A 19,370-nucleotide genomic window follows, 5' to 3' on the forward strand; every position below is an offset into this window, starting at 1 on the left:
AACGCGATGGGAGAGATTGATGGTCGATATCACTTTGAATTCACCGACGAAAGGAGTTATAGATTTGATCAAGTGATTGGATCGGAGGTTTTTTTTTAGTAGTGTTTTTAGTAGTGTTTTCCAAAAAAGAGAAAATTTGTATGTCTTAAAAACCTTGACCAGAATGAGAACTTTAATTTGACAAAAATCTTTATTTTTTCTCATGAATTTAACTGAGTAAAAATAAAAACTAACAGTTATTTGAAGAGTAAAGTTCAATGGAGTACACAATATATTGGAGTATTGGAGTACAAAGTTGGATAAAATGTAATCTATTCATCTAAATTTCAATTTTTTTGTTCAATAATATTCATAAACATTTAATAACCTGCACATTATGTTCTACACAACATAAACATTATAATCAAAAGGTAGAATAATGACTTTTATAAATTACAGGACTCTATGTTCTGCAATATAACTAATAAGTAGAACAATAATGTTAATACTTGTTAAAGTCGAAGGATATTAAAGATTGATAGACAATTATGTGCAAGACAACTTATAAATGATAGATTGTATATAAATTTGTATAATCAAATATATTATTTATGATTAAACTAAAAAATTAAAACTTGTACTCCAATACTCCAATATTTTTGTGTACTCCATAGAACTTAACTCGTTATTTGAATATAGAACAACACATGAGTTCACTGCTCCTAGAAAAATCAGTTTTGGAATCCGAGCCTATACTCTATAAATTTTATTTTCACCTTGAACATAACGAGTAAAAACCAAAATAATAATTATTTGAATATAAAATGACACATGAATTTTCGGAACCTATCAATTGTGAAATCCGAATCTATATATGATCAACGTGGGCAAATAAGTATTATCATATTCAAAATACTAAGATTTTGGCTTAACAATTCGAGTAATGTAAACCCATAGTCGATCATGTCTCGAGAAATACCGGAGTGCATAGTTATAGTAAAAATGGAGTGAAATATGTGAATAAACAGGAGACATGGTTGATGGCATGTTATTTAGTGCATGCCATTAGAAAAAGTACTTCACGACTTATTTTCCATTTTTGGTGAGTTTTATGATTGTGTTTTCCTCTTTGTTAATAATCATACTGTCGGTTTTTAGCAATAAAAACAACAGCATAATATTTCTTAGTCTTTTCTGGCCGATTTGGTTTGTCTTTGTGAATTTAGGTTGCCTAGATTTCTCTTTTTGTCTTTCTTTCCTTTTATATTACTGTTCTCAACTAATTACTATTTCCCGTCCCTAAAAAATAATCACCAGCAGCACGACCTTTACAAAAGAAATATATATATTATTTTTTTTATAAAACACACTCATACACCTTGTCTTGTTCAAAAATCTGAAATTTTTATATATCTCGTAAAAGAAGTCGAATTGATATTATTCAGCAGCATCCACTTTATTTTTGATAAATCTCAAATTCTCAATATTTCGTAACAAAGTGAGAATGACATCTTGATTAATCAAGAGAACGTTTATATGATTTTTTATTAAAAAATAACCAATAAATATTTCAGTGTACTGCATGGTGAAATGTATTAAAGTTTTCTATCAATGTACTGTATGGTGATATATTAGGATGCGATTGAGTTGATAAAATTTTCGAATATTCTGTCTGACAATACGAGAATAACAAAAAATGAATGTGGTATAATAATTAAAATATTGTTACAGTATCTTAAAGAATTATTTGGTGCTCAATTATAAGAGCAGACAATATAATAAATTACACAACATTATCATTATATTCTTGATCAGTGTGCTTATCCTTGTGAGAACAATTATTTAGCAGATGAACGAAGGAGGCACTAATTGTCCAATTTTGTTATGCCCACTCTGTCGCGGATTAGCGGATCACTACGACATATAATCATAGGCTTGTCCGAATTAATGTTTCTTGATCAATTACCAGACATGTACACAAATTTTGACAATAATGCTATATGTAATAATATGAGAAAAAAAATAGGTGCATAAGGAAATTTGATTATTAATAAAATGAAACTCATTATTACGCAAAAAGTATTCATGTACAGATAATTTATATTCTATACTTTTATATTACATATCAATAATTTATTCCTGCCGTCCTAGAAAAACAATATCCAGTTTGTTATCATTTCGCTACTTGCTTATAGTTTATTGAAGATAAAATTTTATTTTTAAGAAAAATCATATTTATATATCCTTGCTCATAATTTATTGAAAATAAGAATTTAATTTTTTGTTTGTGTTTGTAGTCATCTTGAATAATTTTTATCTAAATGATGTGGTAGTAAATTGATATATTAATTATTTATTTGCGTTTATAATTGTCAAAAGAGATTGTTATCTCAATGACGCGCGCATCCTCGTCAAATTATAATAAAAATATTAGAATTGCTATACTTGTGTAGCTCGATGGTTTGCAAATTTATTTTCACTGTGTCATTTTCTGTTATTATTTGTGACTGCTATAATTTATTTATCCATCTCTCATTTGACTAGGTTAGTTAACAGTGTTATTCTCACTGACTTCCCATAATAATCACATTATTTAAACGACCAAGCAGATAATAATTTAATGACAAAAATCTCTCTGTATCGGAAAACATGTTTATTAAATTAAAAAAAAACTATAAGACCCTTAAAAGTCAGATCCAAAATAAAATTGAAAATTACTAGCTACATCTGACTACTCTTACAGTCTTACTAGCATTAACCAGCTTTCAGGTGTGAAAAGATTACCTAAAACTTTGGAATCAACAAAAGAGTGCTCTGAAAACCATGTGAATATTACTAGCACTACTGTTTTCTGATTAACTACTTAAAGTAATTAAAAACATCTAATCTTCCCACCCTATGCTACTACTATAATCCTCCTTTTTTGGTTTAAAGCAAATGATTGGATGTGGCTTGTTTTGTTCAAGGTAAAAAAGAAGTAAAGAAGGTGGCCAAACTGGTGACTCTTCAAACATTGACCAAGTTTAGACAGTGATGTTTTCTCAATTCAAGATTCTATGGGTGAATTTAGCATGAAGACCATGACTTCATCAACTTACATATCTTTTGTCTTTGATTTTGTCCAAACTTGCTTTAAGATTCTTTACAGATGTAATATTATGATTAAATGAAACAATTCATGCATGTAAATATATATTATGCAGCTGTATCTTGCAAGTTGCAACCCCTGAAGTAGTTACTGTAGGTTACTTAGGATATTCATTATGTTGCTTTCAAATAGTAAAAACACATGTCAAAAAAGGAAGCTGGTACAGGGAAAAGTCTTAGTATTGACATTTCAAAGAATTCAGGTGAAGCTCCCATAGGTTCCCTGTCTCTGTCTCATGAAAGTAACTTTCAGTATGCTTAGACCACTATTTTCTTTTCCCTAATCAACGTTTATTAAAGAGATTGTACCCAAGCTCAAATTTTGCCAAATTTACTGTTGTAGATGTTGATATCTTTAAGCAGGTTAAGCAGTGCAGGTCCCCAGTTGAATTCGATTTTTAGAGTCCTAATTTTTTATATAATTTTTGTCAAATTTATATTTACTCCCAAGTATTTTATCTTGGGAGCAGAGACTTGGCACATATTATAACATAAATTATTTTAATTTTTTTCTGGATAAAAGTTTAGTGTTTAAATATTTAATATAAAAATAAAATTTTAAAATAAATTATGAAGTTATATGTTACATGCGCTTTAAAATACGTAGTGAAAACCGTAAAAAAAGAGAGAAACTGAAGGAGTATTAAATAAGTCTGAAAATTATCATGAGCACAAAATGTTTGGAGGTCCTAGGTTTATACTAAGGACCAATTAATTATTATTGTTCGGTCAACAGTGATAGCTATTATTCGACTCAAGCTTCAAGTGTTAAAAGAATATACTTTTACTAAATTATACATAATTATTTTACACAAATGCTCACTGCTACATGGGGAATGATATTCTTTACATTCTCCCTCCATGTATACAAGCAAGTGTTATTCTGAGGTAAAAGGCTACATCTTAATTAGGCAGGGGAAGTCAACTATCTGGTTCTGATACAAAATCATTTTATAATTATAATAAAATAAAGATTACTCTTGGACAATATAATACTTTTTTTCAGGTTAGACAATATATTTTTACTGTATACAGATAAAGATAAAAGAAATTAAGTAATGTGAAAAGAATACCAAGTCTGTACTGCAAGATAGTTGTCATAAAATAGATGTGATTTGGGCTGAACCCAAACAGCTTTTGCCGACCATGTGAATTAAAAGCCTACAATTGTCATATTGTGTAAATGGAATATTGATGTCCTTTCACTTTAATTGGTGGGCTCAGACACTTTTATCTTCTTTGTTGTGTCAAAAAGTAAGGATTGAAGATTTAAAACCGGCCTAATTATCTCATGAGACAAAATAATTAACTTTAAGATTCTTTCGACTATATTTAGGCTTGACAAATGATTAATCGTATTGATTTTGTTGTCTGAAACTTATTTAGCTAGTCTGGGCCTGTTAAGGAGCTTTGTGGATCAGTCCTAGGCCTACACTGGTTATAATGTCGGCCCAACAGCCCATGCATACTGTGACAAATTGCTACTGTTTATGTTTCTTTGTTTGCTAATTCTTACTGTTTTTATTTGTTGTCGTACCTAGTACCTACTGTGACAAATTGTCAAAAAGTTTAAAGATTTTTTGACAAAAAAATTACAAGTCGATTAGGTTTTGGTTAATAGCTCTATATATTTCTAGCAAGCCATCAGTGCATCACCATATCATTGTCCAACCCGCTTGTATATATTACAATTTTATTTATACCATCTTACCATTTATCCTCCAACACGACTCGTCACTCTACTTCTGCCACCCCAAAACAACAGCGACAACCCGCTTGTATATATTACAATTTTATTTATACCAATCTTACCATTTATCCTCCAACACGACGACTCGCCATTCTACTTCTGCCGCCCCAAAAACAATAGTGAGAGCAACGTAGTTTTTGGCCTCAAGTCTTAGTATTCAAATCATTTATAGCACGTCTGCCTCTATTGTTTGTGTTCATTAAGCCTGAGCCATGTTACATCAGCTATTCTTAATATTTCCTTAACTGATACTCTTGGTTCTGGAACCCAACGCATACCATGACAAGGGACACACTTCTAGCCATTGCCATGTAACATCTAGCCTAGGAACACTGCAAAATGAGTGGGACAAGTTCTGGCAAGAACTTGAAAGCCTTTCTTCCCTCAATAAGAGAGTAATCCGAGAGTAAAAGACTGCATGCACCACATTTTCAGCCCAAAAAATATCCCCTGCTCTAAATATTACGACTTAGAGGATGCAAACACTTGGTAAAAGTATCAAAAACATCCAAATAAAAAAAATAATTATTGATCAGTCTTTGCAGAGGTCAGCATATATTTTACCCATTTCTAGATGAGAATGAAAGACATTGTTCAACTTGGGTCGTATTTAACTTTCCAAAGGAATTCGTAGAAATTTGAAAATAAATTTAATATGTGAAATTATGTACTTCAACATGATGTCTCCAGCACTTCATATACTCAAAATTTATCTGATGGAAGTTCTTTATTTATTGACGAGTCATCTTCTGCAACATGCAGAGACTTTCTTAAGCTTCTTCTCTTCTAACAAATGGCTGTTCTCGTCCTGTCATGATACATGACAATAAACAAAGATATATGAGATCTAAAAGCTTAAAGAAGCTCAGCATAGTCAAATTATCATATCAAGCATCTTGTACCAGAGACAGCAGTACAGTAAAGGAAAGAATAGTTGATAGTTCCATGACCAAACAAAGTGTTAAACTACAATGAGACCACCAATATACAAAATGGAATAATTTTCTTTTAATTCGTCATGAAACCAGACTAACAAATGATAGATGGAAAGACATATGTCTAACCAGAGGCAGACTATAAAAGAACACCAAGGAGTAAAACATTAACATAAAAAAGCTGAAAAACACAAACTGCACAACACAGAAACATCCAACTCCCAAAGAACAGGTTACGATCAAATACCTAATCATTCTTCTGGGTAGGCCTGGCAACTTCTCAACCTTGCCATCAGATGCAGGACTGTTGACACCCCCTAGCAGAAAGTCTTCAATATCCTTAAAACCCTGTACAACATTAATAAATTGAATTTATTCATGTAAAAAAAAGTAACACCATTTAATCTCAATAGTTTTACTTATTTCCATTTCCACTTTTAACCCATGCCCTCCTTCCTGTTAAAGTTAACCTTTATCTTGTGTGGGTGATAATGTGATATAGATCAGTCAAGATTTTGTCTTTCCCATTTTGAGCATGATCAACTAGTAAATAGATACTGCAAAAAATCTCACAGTACTATATCACCACAGATTATAGAGAAAATATTGAAATTATCAAAGTTTCCCATTTGTATATACCATGCTAGATATAAGAAGGGAATTGTACGTCTGTTAGAATTAACCATATCATAAGATAAAATGATAACTAACTAATTGGTAACATCAGCTTGCAACAAATCAAGTAAAAGAACCACCTTAATAGGCGGTGCTTCTGAAGAAGTTAGTAACCCCTTCGTCTTTGCAGAAAGTTTGAGTTGCTCCTGCACCTGATTCATTGAAAAAAATACTTTATTGTTTATACTGTGTACACAGTACATCTGAAACCAACTAATTAGAAGATGTTGTGTGCACGACCACTTCAGTTGCTATGGTAACAAGTCTTGGCTCAGATATATTACAAAGGAAAGGGGCATATAATTAATAATTTAGATGAACGAAAATAGATGTTGAAGCAACCACAAATTTTTGAATGCAACGGAAGTCACTTGGAAAGATGTGGTGATAATATACACAAATATAATAATGCAATTATGGTTTTTTAGGTTTGGGGACATTTAAAGGGGAATACACAATAATTAAGTAAGCAGTATCTCCCACCTATAAGTTAACAGAAACATGTTTTTATGACAAAATCATACAAACCTGCAACATTTGTGGTGAAGCAACCCCTTTTCCATTAACACAGTCAACCAGGTATAAGATGCCATTATTTGCAAAATCCTGTTAAGCAATAAAAAAACAATTGTATTAGACAAAGAAAGAATCAAAGCATGTAATCAGTTGCCACATCGCATTAAATTAACATCAGAAACACTACAATTTTACATGGCATCCTCGCTTGTGTATACAAGATATTTGAAAGCCAAGTACGATTAATCACTGGACGCAGGCTTACGGCAAATTAAGATGAACAGTTTTTTACATATATTAAAGTTCATGTACCTGCTTTTCTTCCAAAGTCATGATCTTCCCATTCTGCAAATCCAGTAACAAAAAAGAAAGTATTCAAAAATTGCACACAGAAAACCCTGATAAGGCTATGCAAGAATGATATTATACTTATCCAATAATCAAAGTTGGTTGTACAATAAGGCAAATCACTACAATTTTTTATTAAGCCCAAAATGTCTAAACCAAACACCCCAGAAACCCCAATAGAGCTTTTATATTCTAAACTTATCGTCCTCTCAGCAATTATGTAGGGGTAGGTCATGTTGAGTCCACATGAGGAACACTTTTAACTTAGAATTTGTTAATTATGTATGGCACCTCATTGCTAATAACACTTCAACTAGTTACAGAATATGATAGAAGTTCATCTGTGCTCATATGTTATGAATACATGTTCATCTAAACAGAGAAATATAATGTTCCAGGTTATTTAGTTAATTTGACAAGATGAGAGCGCATCTAGAAACTTAGATACCATGATCTATGTGACTCGGTTGATTACAATAATTAAGCAGTGTCAATTTCCCCCCTTAGGCTTCTACATACAGACATCTTCATTATGAACCAGAAAGCATGACAAGTAAATCATCAAAGTCTTTGCGGATATATCCTCTTAAAGAAAATTATCAAAGTCATAATGCTAAAAAAAGAAAATTGAAATTTTCCTTCTGATGAATACATTATATTACAGCAACTCTTAAATTAAGGTGAGCAAGCACTAAAGAAGGGGATTGAAGTCCCATATAAAATACCCACCAAGCCATGAACCAGAGACTGTATAGTATTCAGGTCATAACCAATATCCGAAAGTTCAGCACGAACATCAGTCACCTGTTTCAAATGTTCAAGAAGATAACGAAAAATGTTTAAATTGGTACTGAATAGTAATTAAAGATCTCACTTTCTTAACTTGTACGACATTCAATAGAGCAGACTATCTTTATTAATGCACTCCATGACATGTACGCAAATATGGGGTCTCCCTCAATATTATGCTACTGCAAAAAGTAAGATCCATGAACAAGAATACCCAAGTTGTACCTCAGTCTTTATTAACTTTGAAACCTCTATCTGGTCATCTAGCTTTCCATCCAAGTTCTCAATTCGCTGAGTCAAGTGCTTTTTGGTTGCCTGGTTTTAAGAAGAAAACAAGAATTAATTGGTGACAATAGGTTTAGCTGATGCATAAAGCCAGAGGAGATTTATGAGAAAAAATAGCAAGTCAGAGCTCATGTGCATAATCAAGAGCAAACATCACATTTAACATTTTAGTGTGAGTGTATATATGCTAAAATTTGATATCAAATATATGATCCCAGTAAGTGCTCATCCTAACACTATAACACTCTAAAAATTCAAATTTCATTTACATTCATTTTATATTCCAATTTATTGAACACTTCTCTTTTCCCTGTGGTTCAATTATGTTTAAAATATTGATTACTACAAGAAACAATTATACTAATCATACTATGTGTTTTTGTTTTTGCCAAAATTAATAAAAAAAATAATTAATCACAATAGGGGAGCTGGTTATTTAACATAAGACAAAAAAATTCCTATAAATTTCCATTTTAGAATTTAAATTAAAACGTTTAAGAGAACAATAAGAATCAGATTTTTATTTAAATTCAGTTTAGAAATTTAAAGTACACTTCTCTTATCTTGTGGCTCAATTATATTTGAAATCTTAATTACCACAAAGAACATTTATACTAATCATACCATGCATCAGTGTTCGTGCTTTTGCCCCAAAAAAATAAATTAATAGCAAATTTAACAATTAAAATTATATCTAGCATAGTTACTGTAAAACATAATAGAGCATATCTCATATAATAGAACTGTCAATAATGAAGCATAATTCAATAATATTGAAAATTATAGAAGTTTAGAAGTCATTCAGTTAAATTTCTTGTCCTCAAATTCTTGCTCTTACTCTTCATCATCTTAATCTATTTAAGTTCAGAAAGAGGTTTGAGTTGCATCTGCGGTGGTTGTGCAAGAATGAAGTTCAGGTTTCTATTCTTTTCCCTTCTTATAAAGGTATATTTGTTCTAATGACTGTGAGCTTTTGCATTGGTACTTAATACAGATTTAAAAAAATTATCTATCTGCTAGGGTTTGTCATAAAATAGAGCTTAGGGACACAGGTTTGGTTATGACAACTCTACAACCAAGGTTAAACCCTTCCCCCTCTTCCAACCAAGTTAACCATTTTCTCCCTATTCTTAATCTCAGCATGCACAAAAAAAGGATTAGGGAACTTGTTTGCATTCTAGAAATCATCACAACTTGAACCCAACGTACACATGTGTCACACGACCAGAATTTTTTACTCGATACATTGAGCTGTGGAGTCTCGTAGTCACAGCCATAAGCCTTCCCTTCTGCAAACCTATGGATTTGTAAAAATTCTAGGCAACGACCTTGCAAATTCTATATTGTACTAGTAAAATGGGATTGACTGGCATGTGCTTGAGATGATAATGATGGTTTCATGAGCACATCTTAGCATATTTACTGGCCAGATAAAGAAATTTTCAACACTTGCAACAAGCTTTAAGTTTAACTGTGTTTTTTCCAAGTTAAATTGTTTAACTTTATTAGTGAATGTGTACATATCAGCTTTTGAATTATTCTATCAAATTCATTACATAAAATCTTATTTCCACATCACATCAATATATAAATAGAATAAAACAAACTTGACAATATACTGTTCAAGAAAATGAGAAGATTAGTGTTGAAAGCAAAGAACGTGCATGGTATACCGTTAGGTCAAAAGATAAATGTAATTGCTCTGCTCAGATGATTAGGGGTGTGTATTCAGTTCGATTAACCGATAAACGAACTGATTAACCGCAAAAAGTTCAATTAAAAAACTGTATATAAAACTTCAGCTCGGTTTTCGGTAGGATAATTTCAAATTTCAGTATTTCAATTTTCCAGTTATTTAAGCGCGGTCAATCAAATAACCGAAGTTATTAACAGATTTACATATATTATAAATATTATTGATAGTTATAGTTATTAACACCGTCTCAAACGACTCTTTAAGTCTTTAACAGCGTCACTTTAATAACTCAGGTGTTGTATGGTCTACTGTTAAATGGTCTTGCAGAATCAGATTGCCCTGTAGAAGTAATGAACACTCATCATTCGTACAAATTTAAAAATCTTTTTGATTCAATGTTTTATTATACTAGCACCAGGACAATAGTCATCAACCTGTTGCTTAAAGAATAGAAAGTGGACAGTTGACAGCCAATTAAAATCCTGTACATTGTGCAATGTTATAACTAAAACTGCAAGGTTTCTTACATTCTAAACAGGTTCCACGTGAGGAAAAGGAGTGCAGGAGAGTGCAGTATTTTGAATGTGAACTCAGTAGTAATTTGTTTGGTGTTGATTCTGATCTATGGTTTGATGATGGACTTGTAATTTCAGAGTTATCTTTTTTATTGATATTCGGTTTTCGGTAATAACCAAAATTAATATTTCAGTTCGTTTTTTAACCGAAATTAAATTCAGTTCGGTTTTCAGTAGGGATTTTTGGCTAAATTCGGTTTTAGTTAACAGATAAAAATTTTGGTTTCGGTTTCGTTTAAGCGAATGCACAGCCCTAGATGATCATATAAAAATAAGCCAATAACAAGTTTACACACTTGGAAAACATAGACTTACAGCAAGAGCGTCAGACACATGCTCCAAATGCTTTGTCAAATTTGAAACAGCAGTAGACATGCTCTTCTTAGTAACATACATAAGGTCCGAGAATGATACACCCTAAGAATATCAAGCACAAACAGAAAAGTTAAGATAAAAACAGGATCAACTTTAAAGAAAAAATTTAAGCTCCAGACTAGAGTATTGTCAAAACAATAAAAAAAAAGCTGCATGATATATTATGATACCTTCCACCACATGTATCCATAACCCACAGTTCCCAGCAAAGCAGCTGGTACTATCAAGGCCGTTACATTACCTGTAACAAAAACGTTAATGGGAGAGGACAAGATGAGTATTACAATAAGTATACAAGCAGAAGCAATTTATCTTCAACTAGGGGATTCCAGAGCAACTTTTGCAACAGGGAAAAAAAACACAAATAGACAAGTGTACAAAAGTATTGCTCAAGACTAAGGTATAATGAAACGGACCCCCAGAGCTCCCATTCAGAACAGTAATTTGTCGAGCAGAGGCAAGTTGCTTGACCTCCATTGCTAGCCTTTTGACCTATAAACCAATAATTTTTGAAACATCAACAATATCTGTCTATATAAAACAATTTCCAATATCCCAAACAAAAAATCTAATTCACAGAGTTTCCAAATTTCAAGTTCCCCTTTCTAACAATCTAGAAAATCCATATTACACGATAAGCTTATTGCACGTATATACCTGAGTAGCAATAGCATCAGAGATATCAGATTCGCCATTTTCCCCATTCTTCTCCTGCCTAGCTACAAACGACTGCAAAAAAAAAACAAAAAAAAAAAAAACATATCACGCCACAACACTCAACTTCACCAAATTTTCACCTAATTACATTACAATATTCAAAATTACATAAACACGAAATAATAATTCAAGTGCCGAAACCATAACAACAATCCACCACCAAAAAACTAACAAATTCAATTTCCTACATCCTCAACGTATTCGAGTGAATAACAAGTACCTGAATATCGCCTATAATTTCCGATAACTTGCGATTCTGAAGCAGCACCGTTCCGCCATATCCTGATCACACAAATCACACACATATTCACACACAACCCTACATACATATACATATACACATACACATACGCCTCTTTAATTGAACAGATGCATAGCTTAACATAGAATAAAAGTGTGTGTGTGTGTGTGTGTGTGTGTGTGAAGTAAATAAGAAACACACGTATACATACAAGTGGTTGTATCTATACATACCTGCTCCGACTAAGAGGATGAGGCGAGAAACGCCGATTCCAGCTTGAACCGCCATGGATGAATCGGATTAAATAAATTATTCGATAGAAGCCCTAGATTTTTAGTTAATTTATTGTATATATACAGCGAGGAGCTTTCTGAGAGCTTTTCGAACAAGAGAGAGAGAGAGAGAAAAAAATTAGTTGTTTAATTAAATTTAGAATTCGATGCTGAGACTTCTTCGGTAAACGGCGTCGTTTGTTGACGGAGGAAACGGGCTTGAATGTCAAACTCCTCTTTTATTTTAGTTTTATTGTCAGATTTATTTATACTAGCCTTTAACCCGTGCGAAGCACGGGCGGCTATAGAATTCGTAATTTATTAATTATAATTTAAATTTTAACATCATCTTATTAGTATTTAAGTATTAATGAATTAGATTTTAACCTGATTATATTTACCAACTGATTACATTTTTTGGACGACTACGAATTATACCACTATTGGTTTATTATAATATATAGTATATAAATTATATATAAATTATATTTAAAAGAATAATGGTGGAGTTTTTTTATCTTGTATTACATCACAAGTGTTTGTAATTTGAACGGTATAAAACTCTTTAATATTGTAAGAGCAAGAAAAGTCTACATGTGACCGACTTGACTTGTAGTTATAAAGGAGATGACCAAACCAAAATTTTGTACCGACTACAAATTAAACCCATGTTGCCTTATTATATTATAGTATAGATTATTTCTTTTAATTTATCAAATCGGGATTTTAATGGTTACTGGTTAGACTTATATTTGGATATTTGGATATAGTTTATACTTTTACAGAAGGTAAAACAAAAGAAATGGGAGGCAGTTAATATCAATATATTTTGATTTATAACGTATCACGTTATATTTTGAAAAATATTTGATGATATTATATTTATCAATTATACTTAAATAATTTCAAAATAGCATTTGAGTTGTAAAAAAAATTCTTAAATTATATCTATATTATCAAATATTTTGCACGAGAGTATTATAATAAAATAAAATAAATCAGTTTCAAGAATAAAGTATAAAGTAATAAAAGTTCGATGACAAAATAAATACAAATTCAACAAATATTATTATACAATTGAAATATTTATAAAAGTTGATTTTTTTAAAAAATTCATCCATGTTTAACAATTACATAATAACTAGCGTGGAAGCCCGTGCAAGGCACGGGCGCTGTTGTTCAAATCGTTGTTTTCTGGGCTTGAGAGGCTCCAAGTAAAGGAGATGTGGAATGGAAGTTATATGATTTTTTGTGGGTGTTCGAATGTCCCGATGCGTCCATACCATTGCAGGTCGAAGATTGTGTTTGAGACAACTCATTCTTTGGTGCAATATGCTGATATATCTGTCTAACAAACTCCGGGTGCAAATCGTTGTTTGCCGGGTTGAAACGATGCAAGCAGTTGAGATTAGGAGGGGAAGTTATATGAAGTTTTGTATTTGTTCAAATGTCCCGATGCGTGTATAGCAGTGCAGGTCGAAGATTGTGTTTGAGTCAACACATTCGCTGGTGCAACACGTGGAATTTGTTGCGATACAAACTCCGGAGCCTGCTATATGTTATTTATTTTGTAACGTTCGCTATTTACATAATTTTTATAAGAGTAATGCTACGTCCACATAAAGCTCTACAGAAAAAACTTACACAATGAGTTGGACGGAGTATTTAATGTGTTGTCGGCCATTTACCTGATTATCTGTTCTGTTCTTTTTTATTTTCATACTTCTTATCACTTCTTTTCCTTTGTATTTTCATACATCTTATCACTTCTATTCCTTTTAATGAAAATAAAGAGGTATTTCCTATGTGATTTTTTCAAATAAGTGAAATAATTTTAAAAAAGTTTAATTCATATGTATTATATTTTTAGTTTTTATTTTATTTTCTTCTTTATGTATTTTACCTTTTAATTTTTACTGCCTTTTCATTTTTAATTATTTATGTCACTTATTTTAACTGTATTATATCTTGATTAATTTGATGACTTTGCTGTATTAGACTCCTAATATATATAATATGTGAGGGGTTTTTAGTTATTCTTTTACTTTTTTTTATATGCAATCACTATTTCAGTTTTTATTACTCTATTTTTCAATGTAGTTATGTTGATTATTTGTATAATATAATTAACGAAAATGAAGACTCTAATTTAAAGTTTATGTGACTTTTTAAAATAACTTTCATAAAAATATAGTTTATCTGAATTATATTTTTAGTTCTGTTTTGTTTTTTTTTATGTATTTTATCATTTAATTTTCATTATCTTTTTTTTAAATTATTTATATCACTTATTTTATTTTTGTAATATTTTAATGTAAATTGATAATTTCACAATATTAGACTTGTAATATATATATATATATATATATATATATATTATGTGAGTTTTTATTTTTATTTATTTATTCCTGTACAATCATCTTTTTACTTACTATTACTGTTTTCCTAATGTATTTCTGTCACTTATATTTTTTAACTCACAAGTTTCATCACATATTTCAACTAATTTTTCAATTGCCCAATTTCATAATATTTTTCAACTGATTTTATGAATCTATTATATTTAAAGTATTAATTTCAATCAAAACATAAATATTAGAAATAATAGAAAAATACAACCGATATAAATACATTGGAAAATAGAGTAATTAAGGGTAAAAATGTGATTACATATAGAAAAGCGAAAAAATAACTAAAAAACCCACACATATTTTATATATTAGGAGTGTAATATAGAAAAGTCATCAATTTACTTTATAATATTATACAGTTAAAATAAGTGACATAAATAATTAAAAACAAAAAGGCAGTAAAAAATAAAAGGTGAAATTCATAGGGGAAAAACTAAAATAAAAACTAAAAATATAATTCATATGAATTAAACTTTTTTAAAATAATTTAGGTATTTGGAAAAAATCACATGGGAAATTTTTAAATTAGACTCTTTATTTTCATTAAAAGGAATAGAAGTGATAAGGTGTATGAAAATAAAAAGGAACAGAAATGATAAGAAGTATGAAAATAAAAAGGAATAGAAGTGATAATTAGGTAGGTGGCCGACAACACATTAATACTCCGCCAACTCACGCTATGTAAGTTTTTTCTGTAGCGTCTTCTGTGGACGTAGCATTACTCTTTTTATAAACTGCATTACATATTCCATCTTATATAGCTATTTAAAAAAGAGAAGCGTAATAAAAAAATTTATCTCATTTTTTTCAAATGTTTGCATCTTATTTGGATATTGTCTAATTACTCATTTATTTAATTTCAGTGATTAACTTTTGGAAGAGATGAACATCTTATAAATTAATTAGGGAACAAAAGCAGTTATGTACATATTTATTCAAACGGACACCAAAAGTTTTAGTTCACATAAATCAGATATTGTTTATGATTATATTTTATGTATGAAATTAATACGATGCTTTGTTGTAATTTTCTGTGTTGCAATTCAGTGAAATCAGTTATTTTAAGTGAATGTCTCTTATTATATTAAATCAGTTGGAAGTTACATGAATCGAAAAAGTATATTCGTTTAAATAGTTATGGCAATATGTAATAGTTAACTTACCACCTTTTTCGAGCTTGGGAGTAATTAATTTATCAAATTTATCCACCATACTGATTTATAAAATTGTTGATCGTCTTTGAAAATAGTTGTAAAACATATTCCTACCAAGTTAAAATTATATTTTACGCCAACATAATTATGTGCTATGATAATATTTGATATATGTCAGATAATATGGTATTGCGTTTTAAATTTGTTTATGTTTTAACCTTTCCACATTTTTTTTAAATATTCGAATAGACGGGCCTAAGTCCATAGTAGCAGTTTTTTACACTAAGTTCCTCAAAATGGTTGTCTTTTATTATAGTAAATGACTTGGGAGAATTTAATTAGGCGGAATAATCGCTAATAATGAGATGAAGTATTGCTGCCATATATTATAAACAGTAAAAGAACATATTCTTAAGTAATGCTATTTGTGAAGGCTAAAAATGCTGAAGCAATAGAAATATGTGCATGTGTTTAAAGTTCTGATGCATGTGTAGTAGATGATCTAGTGCATAGTGTAATGCTGCTAAGGAATGTGCGGTATAACTAAACGATGCAATAGTGGTTTGCAGTGTTGGATTTTGCTTGCTCCCGGACCTTCTCAGTTGACCCTCTGTTTCTTTGAGCTGTCTGTGTTGTCTTTGTTGCTGGTGGATGCCCGTTCCATCTGGTCGCTTAGTTTAAGGCGAAACACCGTGTAATCTTCGTAACCGCGGACAGTGTTATATTCATTAATCTTCACATCGAACACGCAACGCTTTCCAATTATGTTCCTAATGACCGGGGGTATTTCTCCAATGTTAGTGCCCTGCAAACAGTACAAAAGTTAATGCCGTCTAAGTTATATATGAATGGGCCTGATGCTAAATTTTGGGTCACCTCTGGAAGCTCGTCGATAATTTTGTCCACTGGTATGCCGACGATCTGTTCTGCCTCCTTATTGAAGAGGGTGAAAGTTGTTTGGGCTGTTGAATCTTCCACTCGGACGGTAAGTTTGAACCTGTATTCAATTGATGAGTATCCTTAGTTTTTTTTTAATAGAATGCAAATGTGGTTGCCATTCATGGTAAAGGATGATTTCAGTTAAATTACCGTGGCCTGAAGTCTTCGGCCTCCTTAGAGCAGAATGTGCAGTAATACTTCCCCTCGGTATTCTGTACTTTGCGGGCGCATCGTGGGCAACAATTGTAGTACCATCCCTCGCCTTCCATCACTGCCACTATTGTCGCCTCGCATGTCCGTCGTAGAAACTACAATTTAAGTTGTTTTTTTTTTCCGCATCGTTAAGTGCTTGGCCAATAAAGAGATGTGGTGTGATTGTCATGGGATTGTGAATAAAGACTAATCCAAGGTGAGCCTATGTTAAGGATTGTGGTATTAAAAATATAATGCGTAGCCGGTGGATCTTTAAGAAACAGTAGATTACTTGTTTAGGGCATTCTTACCGTAGTGGCAGCTGGCAGCTTAGCCTCCAATATGTCCCTGATATTTGACTCACCAGCAGATGTGTTTTCCGACTGAACAAAACGCAGTGTCACAGGTGCTGGCATTTCTTTTCCCCGGTTTGCATTTTCTTCTGATATAGCTTGTCTCATGGATTGAAGTGGCGGGTAATCTATGTTGAAGTAAGTCTTTGTGGCATCACTGCTGGACAGCAGGACATTCTCTGCGTAAAAGTAACCAAGAAAATAAGGGCAAGCAAAAGAAATAGAAAGGTGTGCATTGTGTTCAGTTGTTCCACTGTAAAACAGATTTCTAGTTGATGTTGGTTGTACTGCATGCTGAAGAGGAGAATGTCAGTTTCTGTGGTCCGCTGGTTTAACCTTTTCAGCATGAAGTGATGTTTTTCGTTAAATCTCTTCCCCAATTTTTTAGGTTTTTACTAATTCTGGAGGTGCAAGTACATTAGCCTCTGCTGATGCTGCTACTCCCACATTGAGGCGCATGGAGAGAGCAGCAGTAGCTGCTGCTACTCTAGGTACTTGTCATTCCAGGTAAGAGATTGTGAATCAAGTATTTAAAAGTGTTCTATTATATTAATGGTAGCACTCTGATATGGTTTCTTACATATGCCTTTGTTTTCATTTGAGTATTTGATAAAGTACTTAGGCCGGAAAATATGAATGGCAAATATTTTATAAATAAAGCGTAAAGTGTAATTGTATCCCCTATTTTACAAAAAGGTGAATTAAGCTGCAAGGGTGCTATTAATTAAGTAATGCTGGCATATAATAACTTCATCAGATGTTTGAAGACGACTTTAGTACGTCGTGGATATTTTTTGCTTGAGTAATCACCTATCTCTGAGGTGTGAAGCATTCTTTTTTGATGATGAAGTCGGTTTCGGAAGTGTGTCAGGCGTGGTTGTTTGTGAATTCAGGAAGACATTATTAGTGAAGGTCAAATTTAAGGGTTATATAGCAGTTAGATGGCAGTATGGTGGCATTGAAATAGGTCCCCGATTTTGAAATTGGAAAATGGAGGACATGCATTAGAAAGTTGTAAAAGCAGTTCAATAATGGGCACAAAAAATTTAAAAAATGAGAAACAGACAAACTGGGCTGCTATGTAACGGTACCCAACATGTTTATCAAATTGTGGGGAATTTAAACGCAGACTAATAAGAGGGTGCCATATGTCATCGTTTAATTAAGTGTTTAAAAATTTCGCTTGCAGTAAGTAAACGTCAGCAATTCAGTGAATATAACAAGAGAAATATGGGGTAACTGGTAATATTTAGTGCGTACCCGAGTACTTTTTAGCCAGCAAGCCAGTTATGACGACAAAGACTGGGTCTTTTCCCTCTTTTGGCAGCAAGTCTAGGAAGTTGGTTGCTCTGCTCTCCCATAAAGCTACTATGACTCTTTCATTCCTTGTTTTTGAAGAGATAAAGAGACGATTATTGTTCGTTTTGCAGGTAGAGATAAATTTTAAATTACGAATCATATTTAAATGTGCAATTGTGAAGACAATTGGTTCTTGCCTGTCATTTGACAAGGTGACATCCATCTTCTGTGCGCCATTTGTTCTAGTCTCCAATTCACCGTAGTTGATGACCAATCCCATGATGTCTGTACATGTGTAAGATTGAATAAGTATGGCATAATTGTTGGTGAATACTTAAACTGTTTACCGTACCTATAAAGTTTGCGACATTTGCCACATAGTTTGGAATATCTTTGAATTGCTTAAGCTCAAATTTGTGGTGGGGGATGACGCCAGTGTCTGCTGCCGCTTGTATCTTGGTCTTATAGTAGAAGTTTATCGCGAGGTCATTGTCAACGCTCCTGTACGAAGGCGGTCCGGGCACGACTTTGAGGTTCGATATGTTGTAGACTCCTTGCTCAGACAAGAGTGGGAGATAGATATCCTTTTGGTTGTTTCTGACAGTGGCTAAAATGTGATTGTCCTGTTGCAGTTTTCAGTTGTTATAGCGGACGAAATAAGTAAGCAGTGCACTGAATATTATTATTGCGAGCCGAGACATAGCATGCTCTATATGTAAAGA

The 19,370-nt window shown here is 32.1% G+C and overlaps 2 protein-coding genes across 2 annotated transcripts; both read right to left on the reverse strand.

Moving 5' to 3' along the window:
• Positions 1–5,366: 5,366 nt before the first annotated feature.
• Positions 5,367–12,469, reverse strand: LOC108195051 (uncharacterized). The gene is made up of 13 exons (XM_017362015.2): positions 12,262–12,469; positions 12,008–12,069; positions 11,728–11,799; positions 11,487–11,562; positions 11,241–11,311; positions 11,011–11,112; positions 8,365–8,454; positions 8,080–8,154; positions 7,315–7,347; positions 7,015–7,092; positions 6,567–6,638; positions 6,059–6,159; positions 5,367–5,684 (listed from the first exon to the last, which is right to left on the reverse strand). Exons 1-13 carry the CDS (start codon positions 12,314–12,316, stop codon positions 5,663–5,665), a joined length of 909 nt encoding a protein of 302 aa, XP_017217504.1. The 5' UTR covers positions 12,317–12,469; the 3' UTR covers positions 5,367–5,662.
• Positions 12,470–16,237: 3,768 nt separating this feature from the next.
• Positions 16,238–17,797, reverse strand: LOC108219215 (replication protein A 70 kDa DNA-binding subunit B). Its single transcript, XM_017392572.2, has 4 exons — positions 17,308–17,797; positions 16,955–17,112; positions 16,742–16,862; positions 16,238–16,670 (listed from the first exon to the last, which is right to left on the reverse strand). Exons 1-4 carry the CDS (start codon positions 17,455–17,457, stop codon positions 16,464–16,466), a joined length of 636 nt encoding a protein of 211 aa, XP_017248061.1. The 5' UTR covers positions 17,458–17,797; the 3' UTR covers positions 16,238–16,463.
• Between the last annotated feature and the right edge of the window lie 1,573 nt (positions 17,798–19,370).

Source organism: Daucus carota, chromosome 1, assembly GCF_001625215.2.
Source record: "Daucus carota subsp. sativus chromosome 1, DH1 v3.0, whole genome shotgun sequence".
In the NCBI taxonomy this organism is placed as follows: domain Eukaryota; kingdom Viridiplantae; phylum Streptophyta; class Magnoliopsida; order Apiales; family Apiaceae; genus Daucus; species Daucus carota.

Excerpts from the sequence above, each read along its gene's own strand:
- LOC108219215 (XM_017392572.2), bottom strand. The coding sequence starts at position 17,457 with ATGAGACAAGCTATATCAGAAGAAAATGCAAACCGGGGAAAAGAAATG. Across the intron at positions 16,863-16,954 it reads GCCGAAGACTTCAGGCCACG|GTTCAAACTTACCGTCCGAG; the intron begins GTAATTTAACTG and ends AATTGAATACAG. Across the intron at positions 16,671-16,741 it reads TTATCGACGAGCTTCCAGAG|GGCACTAACATTGGAGAAAT; the intron begins GTGACCCAAAAT and ends TACTGTTTGCAG.
- LOC108195051 (XM_017362015.2), bottom strand. The coding sequence starts at position 12,316 with ATGGCGGTTCAAGCTGGAATCGGCGTTTCTCGCCTCATCCTCTTAGTC. Across the intron at positions 8,155-8,364 it reads CAAAGTTAATAAAGACTGAG|GTGACTGATGTTCGTGCTGA; the intron begins GTACAACTTGGG and ends CATTTGAAACAG. Across the intron at positions 7,348-8,079 it reads AGTCTCTGGTTCATGGCTTG|AATGGGAAGATCATGACTTT; the intron begins GTGGGTATTTTA and ends CTGGATTTGCAG.